General features: G+C 37.8%; 2 protein-coding genes across 2 annotated transcripts; both read left to right on the top strand.

Moving 5' to 3' along the window:
* Positions 1–5,619: 5,619 nt before the first annotated feature.
* LOC130646124 (uncharacterized) lies at positions 5,620–6,331 on the top strand. Its single transcript, XM_057452263.1, has 2 exons — positions 5,620–5,877; positions 5,981–6,331. Exons 1-2 carry the CDS (start codon positions 5,620–5,622, stop codon positions 6,329–6,331), a joined length of 609 nt encoding a protein of 202 aa, XP_057308246.1.
* A 126-nt stretch (positions 6,332–6,457) lies between these two features.
* LOC130646123 (uncharacterized) lies at positions 6,458–7,393 on the top strand. Its single transcript, XM_057452262.1, has one exon. It carries the CDS (start codon positions 6,458–6,460, stop codon positions 7,391–7,393), a length of 936 nt encoding a protein of 311 aa, XP_057308245.1.
* The last annotated feature ends 1,079 nt before the right edge of the window (positions 7,394–8,472 follow it).

The following is an 8,472-nucleotide window of genomic DNA, read 5'->3' as shown; positions in this document are numbered from 1 at the left end:
AGTTCACGACCTCACCTGTTAAGAATGGTAGATATATTAGTACCAAGGTCAAGGAATGGGATAGCAAAGTAACCACTGATTTTTATAACAAACCAGTACCTGAAAAGCAGCCGTGTGAATGTACGGCTATCATCAAGCTATCCAGCATTTATCGACAGGGATCTAAAAATTATATGCAGGTCCTTTTGGAGGAGTGTAAATATAAGCCTGTTCAACAACCCTTAAGGACACGACATCTTATTGATTCAGATGACGAGGAACTATTCATCGTCGTATAGTAAAAACTCGATAGATTTTTGTATACAACATTGCATACAAAATAAACAATGAACGATTTGAAAAGAGAAGCGAGAGAATTAGGGATAAGTGGGTATTCAACTCTTAAGAAATCTGATCTTATCGCTATGATAAGATAAAATTTAAGGACGCTTTGACACAAACCCTTGGGCCTCATTGTAAATCATGCTTAGAAATCACCGCTATGAAAATACTGGATGAATACATCAGAGGCCTCGAGGCAAAACAGAAACGAACCATTATATATGAAGGTGACCTAATGATTAATGCAACTACCGGTGAAGTTGTGGGTGTCGTCTAATTTGTTAATGAACAAATTAGATTATGAATATTCAGGTGGGGCCTCTAGATATTTCTTACATATTGAGCAGACTGCAAGTTTTTTAACAATTCTACTCTCGCCTCATTTCGTCCTTTGGCCACAAGTGCTTGTCTCTCTTGTTCATTGATCGTTTTCACGATCTTTTTAGTACGCTAACGGATTTGTTCCTTTAGCAACATATATTCTCTTGCATTATTAGTGAAAATTCATAATCACTTATCACTCCATTCTCGAGGGCTTTCGAAATCAAGTCGACAATACTATTCAGCTTCGTTTCCGCTAATAATCTTATACTATCATGCTTTTTGCGTTTGTAATTCAGCTTCTTACCACCTTGTTTTAAGGCAGACTGCCCCAATCCAACGGCAATGCTGATCCCACCCATTGCCACTGCCAGAGGTACTCCAATACCACTCAACATGCTTGCAATATCAACACCGCTCGTGATCACGCTTATGGCGAGCAATCCGTGGTCCATATAATGGATCCACGTTCCATGCATACCAATTTTTTTCGACAGCTTTTCACGTTTTTTAACTTCATTTCGTAGGTATATTTCGATCTCTTCGATTTTCCTCAGCCGATAGACCTGACTTTCGTTATTCTCTTGCTCAGGCGCACTTGGTGGTAAGCTCGGGTAAAGTTTTGTAATATCCGACATTTATTGTATAAGCATGCACATCGTTAGTCCTACGAATAAAACGTTCTTGTCGTGATGATACTCATCCGTCAGCATGAATTGTAACATGTCCGTTGAACCTTTAAGGGGGAGGTAAACAGGGTTGTCAAAACTCCATGTCAACATGTCTCCCCAGTTGTTTAACTCCTTCGTTTCAAGCATAGCTAATATCTTGGATTTTTTTCCATTAAGGAGGCGTCTTTCCTCATCGAGTTGGTGGCAAGTAAGTCTCAGCCGCTGGTAAACATCAGTATTGTAGAAGCTGTCATGGTTTCCCTTGGTAAACATTAACTTGGTATTAAAATTATATCTTAAGAGCTCTTGTAGTGATTGATCGACTATCGCAACGTACCCCTTATTAACTCTGATTCTACATACCCCGTTCCTGAGTACGAAGTTTGATTTTAACCCCTGCTTGACTGTTGATGATACTCACCAAATCCTCAATCCTATAAAGACCCTTCTCGATCAAGATGAGCGCTTCAAAATCCCCAACATTAAAGTTCCCTTCATCGGTCGAACCAGGCGCTGATTTGTAAATGTTGATCTCGTTCTTTTTTTTGAAAAGGTTCAGATACGTGGGTTCAATGCTAATAGACTTCAATGCGATCATAGTATCCTCCCCCAGATATTCATCAAAAACTATAGGGTTCTCCATGTTTTGAACATAAACGATGAAGATCCGTCTCGGAGATGGAGACCCGTCACGTCACATTAATTTTAATTGGGTTTTTATAGTTTTTTTCGCGCACTTTTCACATTGCTTCTAATCACCGTACGAATAGGACAAGCGTGTGGTAAAAGTGAGAATCGAAAATATCGTAGTTCTTGATTGAAATCTTAACTTAAAGAGTTTTTTAAGCAGCAAAAAGGAAGCAAGCGCAGTAAACGACGCAATAGTTAGTGTTTCATGTTTTATTTTGTACGTGTAATCTTGGAGGAAAGATTACGGAAGGAGAAACAACTTCATTTCTGTATGCTTTAAATGTATTGAATTTTCTATTGTTTTTCATTTCAAAAGAATCAGTGCGTGAGGTGCTCGACCAAGTTTTTTTCGCAAAAAAATGATCAAATTCCATATTCTCCTTTAATAGGGGCTAACTTTTTTCTATTGAAATCTGACTGTAACACGCTTCTGGCACGTGATATTTGTATGGAAAGTGTGCCTAATATAAGTCGGTAAACATTGCTGTTAAAAACTTCAACAATACGTTTGGAAATAAGCGTTTAACCATGATATAAACTTATTTTTGCAGGCTTGAGTATACCACTTTGATCATGAAAAACAATATAGATAGATATGCGCCGGACGAGTGCCGACAAAATGTGTGCTGGAATAATGTTTATTCTAACTAAAGAAATAACTTCTTATAACTGAACGTCGTTTTAAAACGAGATATAAACTTTTTCTTTTTGTTTACAAAAGTGTCGAGCATGTGCTTCTTCGCTAATTATGTTAACATAAGAACAAAAGAAATTTTACCAATTTCAATGTGGCTTCTTGTTTTGGTATTATCATCAAATTCATCATAACCAATCATAGTTACGAATTGTTATTCACGAATAATTTAGTCACACAACCGCCAAAATTTCAAATTAAGTTTCTATACAGACACCTGCTAGAACCTCACGCAGTGTTTCAATAGAATTAAAAGAGTTGTTTCTCCTTGTCTATCGACACAGGCTATATTTGTATTTATTTATGTTGTGCTTATCCTTTTGTATCTTTGTATTTTTTTTGTTTGTATTTAAGCTATGAAACGTCATCATCATACTGTACTAGACCGACCGATGTACCGTATTTTATTCTACCGCCCCCGTGTGTTCGCATAGTTGCGTCTGCTTTCTTGTGTACCGTCCGCGCACAAAACATTTTATAGTAGTCGAACCGATCTACATCGCATCACGATAATTTACCGATTTTTATTTATTATTTTACCGTAAACTTTCGCTTAACAAATTTATCACAGTCCCGGCTGGATGTTTCATATCTTATCATTTAATCTGCTTTAACCACTTTATCTGTATGTATCGTTAGTGTTTGAAGCATCATTAGTAGCAGATAGATAGAAACATTAGCAGTTGATTAAACGTAATCACTATACATAATGGTTAAACGAGTTAGAGCTACCTTTAATTCAACCGGAATTTTAAACGAAAAAGTTAATTCTCTAAGGACTAGTCGAAGTGGTCATATTGGCCTTTTAACTAAAATAATTAATCGTTTATCACTCCTAACAAAGCAAAATAAAGATTCAGAGATAGTTAACATGTCAAATAAACTTAATGAGACACTCGGAATAGTTGAAAAAAAACTTTTAAGCATAATAATCTGGTCTCCGCGGAAGAGAGTGAGGCTGCTAACCAACTTTTAAGAGAGCATAAAATAAAAATCGACCAAATAAAATCTGTTTGTGAGGAATATTTTAAACATTCTAACGCTGATGATAATATAGAAATTGATAATGCCATAAGTCAGGACTCACGTCACCGCTCGTCGTCGCATCGACCACCTTCAAATCACTCTAGATCTTCCAGGCATTCCAGTTTTATCATCACTCTTCTCACAGCAGTCAAAAAAGCCATCATAGTAAGTCCCAATCGACATCTTCTTTGAACTTGCTCCTACAGAGAAAGACTGCTGAGGCTCAGTTAAAGGCGAAACTTGCGGAGGAAAAGCTAAAAAGGGAATTAAATTTATTAGAACGGAAGAGAGAGATGAGATAGAGCTTAAAATATTGGAACAAAAGAAAAAGAGAGAGACGAAATAGTAGAAAGGTTGAACGCAGTGAAAAATAAAGCTGAAATCGCCAGATTAAAAGAGAGTATAATAGAAGAACATGTTGCTTCAGAAGATATGTCCGTTAGATCGCAAATTACACAGCCATTAATATTTAGAGAGAGGAAAAGCTCGTCTTATTATGTACCAACCACCGAAAACCTTCGAATATTAGATAGCAGAATTGACAGAGAAGAGAGAAATATTTCATCCCAGAGAGACGTATCATCTCTACAACATCCTAAAAACGACACTACTTTCGTTATACCTAGTGACATCAACAAACATTATTCTAAACCACATTCTTCGTCTTCATCAAACCATTCGACAAAAGGGCGTCACTTCTTCAACATCGATGATGTACCGTCTGATGCAGTTGTTGTATCATACTTTAAATTAAAAAACGTTCTCGATCTTCCTGAAATACCACCTCGCAACAGAACATCTCTCTGTCGATATCGGCAGCTTCTTAATTCTAATAATACATGGCTAATCTCCATGGGCTGCAAATCTGCTATTAATTCAACTGAGAATAGAGCTAGATTACCTCACCACTTTCGCAATCAGTTTTACAAATTTTCGAAAGACAAGATTACGAGTGAGAATAGCATTAATTTGATTGACTTTGAGAAATGGTTGAGTTGGAAGTTGTTAGAGCAATTCAATCCAATAGCAAATTTAATCGCAGATCAGGAACAGAATAAAAATAAAAATTGAAACGAGTCGAAGAGAGATGAGAAAAGAGTGAGAACATTTGCAACAGGTGCAGGTAGTGCACGCAGTACCAAGTGTTGGATTTGTTCAGAAAATCATTTTGTTTTTAAGTGCAGAGAATTCGAATCAAAACCGGTGGCAGATCGTAGGAAGTTTGTTTCAGAAAAGGAACTTTGCTTCAATTGTCTTTCACCTTCTCACAAAATAAAAGAATGTAAATCTAAGAAGAGGTGTCGAGAAGATAAATGTGGAAAACGTCACACACCCTGCTGCATTTAGCTGCACAACAAAATGAAAATGAAGATACAAAGAATGAACCTGAGGCAAGAATCACCCGATCTCGTACCACAACTGAAACCTATCTTCAAGTTATCCCGGTTACCGTAACTCATAACAACAAATCAGTAACAACCAACGCTATTTTATATAGTGGATCAGATAGCACCTTAATTTGCGAAGAAACAGCGCGGAAACGCGGATTAGATGGGAACGAGCAATCGTTGGGAGTATCGACAATCCTAAAAAACAAAACAAAATTGAGCAAGCAACCAATTTTAGCAGAAAATTACAGGTTACAGGAATATATCGCTCTTGGACATGCAAGAAACCTTTCAGACTTTGAGAAGAACCAAACATCCGATATCACCAACTACATACCACATCAAAGTGTTTGTCCATCCTAACAAGCCCGAAAAAGTTCGTGTAGTCTTTGACGCAGCTGCAAAGTACAAAGGTATTTCATAAAACGACAACTTGTTGCCCGGCCCAGACTTGCTGAACAACCTAGTATCTGTATTACTCACATTCCGTACCTATCGTTACGCAATTATGGCTGACATTGAAAAAATGTTTCATCAGGTCAAAGTATCAAGGATAGAACAAGATGCTCTTCGTTTCGTTTGTCGAGAAAACACCAGCGACAATATCGATGACTTTGCCATGCAAGAACATTTATTTGGTAAAGTAGACTCTCCTTGTTGCGCGAATTACGCTCTTCGACAAACTAGTATCGATCACGATCGCGAAATCGTAGACGCTATCACGAAAAAGTTTTACATGGATGATTATCTGGACTCCATGAAAACGGTAAGACGACGCCGCATCGATTGCAAAAACCTTGACAAAAGCATTGAAAAGTTGTGGCTTTCGTTTAACAAAATGGCTTTCAAATTCTTGTGAAATTCTTAAGTGTTTTCCAAATACCGAAACCGTAATCAACGTCAATCTAGATCTAAACAAATTACCGACTGAAAGAGTACTTGGTATGTTATGGAATCCAAATACTGACTATTTCACATTCAAAGTTGTCAACAAGCCATCACCTGAAACTAAAAGAGGTATATTAAGTTTAACAAGTTCAATATTTGACCCACTTGGCATCTTAACACCATTCATTTTAGAAGGAAAACTTATCATCCAATCTTTGTGGAAATCCAAAATAGACTGGAATGAAGAAATACCAACCGAATTAAAAACAAGGTGGTTGATGAGCTGGAGAAGTGAACTGGAGAAACTAACATCGATCAGCATTCCTCGATAGCTCAAACTACAATTCGATAATCAGTTGATTCAACTACATAATTTTTCCGACGATTCAATCAATGCATATGGTGCTGTCGCATATCTACGTATTCAAGATACGCATACCGTCAATGTAACATTCGTGATGGGAAAATCCAGAGTCGCCCCGTTGAATCCAAAATCTCTCACAATACCAAAATTAGAAATACAAGCTGCTGTCTTGGCTACAAGAATGAGAGAATCAATATTGAGTAGTCTTTCCATGGACCTCAGTACCAAATTTTGGACAGATTCACAAATAGTTTTGAGATATATCTCGAATGAAAACCGAAAATTTCCAGTATTCGTTATGAATCGCATCAATGAAATTCGTACTACGACTGACGTCAATTCGTGGCGTTTTGTGCCAGGAACTCTGAACCCAGCAGACAATGCTACAAGATATGTACCACTATCATCGACTGAGAATTCCAGATGGTTAACCGGTCCATCGTTTTTAATAGAAGAAGAATGCAATTGGCCAGACCAAAACCAAAATGTCATTCAAAGTGAAGAAGACGCAGATATTACCAACTTTCAGTCAACTAGTAATGCAATACCAGAGAAAACATCCTTTATCAAATGGGAAAGTTATTCCGATTGGCAAAAACTCTGTCGCCACATTGCGTGGATTGTCAAATTAAAACGAAATTGGTTGTTATTAAAAAGGGGAGGATCTGAACCTGAAAAATTTGATTACCTGACCGTTGATAAAATTGAAGCAACAAAGTTACAGTTGTATAGCATCTCACAACAAGAATCCTACCCATCAGAATTCGAAAATCTACAATCACACAAGAAACTACCAAAAAGATCACCACTTGTAGCTTTGAGACCAATGATGCAAAACAATTTGATTCGTGTCGGAGGAAGAATTGGTTTAATCGATATACCATTTGAGTCGAAGAATCAAGTGATAATCTCGCCGAAACACCACATTGCACGACTCATAATTCAACACAATCATCATACAAACTTCCATGTTGAACAAAACGCCACACTAGACAAAATATTTGGATTCCGACTGGAAAATCCTTTGTGAAGAATTTAATAAATGCATATACATACTGTAAATCAAAGAAAGTCAAGCCAATGTCACCACTTATGGGAGATCTACCAATCGATCGTCTTGCTGTAGGTGAACCACCATTTAATCGATCAGGAGTAGATTACTTTGGTCCAATGATTGTCAAGAGAAGTAAGAAGACAAGAGCTTCATCTGGAACCGTGAAAAGGTATGGAGCGTTGTTTACCTGCATGACGTCACGTGCCGTTCATATTGAGCTAGATGGAGATTTATCGACAGATAGTTTCATTCTTGCACTTCGACGTTTTATCTCAAGAAGAGGAAACCCCAAAACAATCACCAGCGACAACGGAACCAACTTCGTCGGCGCAGATCGTGAACTAAGAGAGCTTGTAACGAATGAGACAAAACTTCAAAATGAGTTAACAAAGAATAGTATCGAAAGGAAGTTTAACCCACCATTTTCACCATGGATGAATGGAGCGATGGAATCTATGGTAAAAATCACTAAACGAGCGTTGAAAGCGATAGTTCGTGATTGCGTTTTCACCGAAGAAGAGTTACGTACATTTTTGACTGAAGTAGAAGCAACCATCAATAGCCGACCGTTGAATTCTATCAGCAGTGACGCAGATGACTACCAAGCACTAAGGCCAAATCATTTTCTCATTGAAAGAGCGTCGCAAAATACACCTGTAGATTCTGTATTTACAGACCTCGACGATCGTAAAAGATGAGCCGTACAGGCTGCTTCAAATATGTTTTGGAATAGATGGAGAAAGGAATACCTGTCTTCTTTGACAACACGTGCTATATGGAATACAAACGACGACTAAATTAAGGAAGGAGATCTCGTGATAGTTAGAGACCAGAACGTCTTGAAAAATCATTGGCCGCTGGGACGCATTGCGAAAATCCTTCCTGGCACCGATGGCATCAACAGGGTTGCAGAAAGGAATCTGCTGATGGGAATTACATTCGTCCCATCCGATCACTTGCGTTACTGGAACGCAGTGCTAAATGAAAATGTCACCTGAACTATGCTTTGCATACGACGGTGAATTGTGTTCTTTATAGGTGTACATAATTCGTGA

This window comes from Hydractinia symbiolongicarpus, chromosome 5, assembly GCF_029227915.1.
Source record: "Hydractinia symbiolongicarpus strain clone_291-10 chromosome 5, HSymV2.1, whole genome shotgun sequence".
In the NCBI taxonomy this organism is placed as follows: Eukaryota; Metazoa; Cnidaria; class Hydrozoa; order Anthoathecata; family Hydractiniidae; genus Hydractinia; species Hydractinia symbiolongicarpus.
Note: the sequence above shows the minus strand (reverse complement) of the source record. Positions and strands in the feature narration are given on the sequence as shown.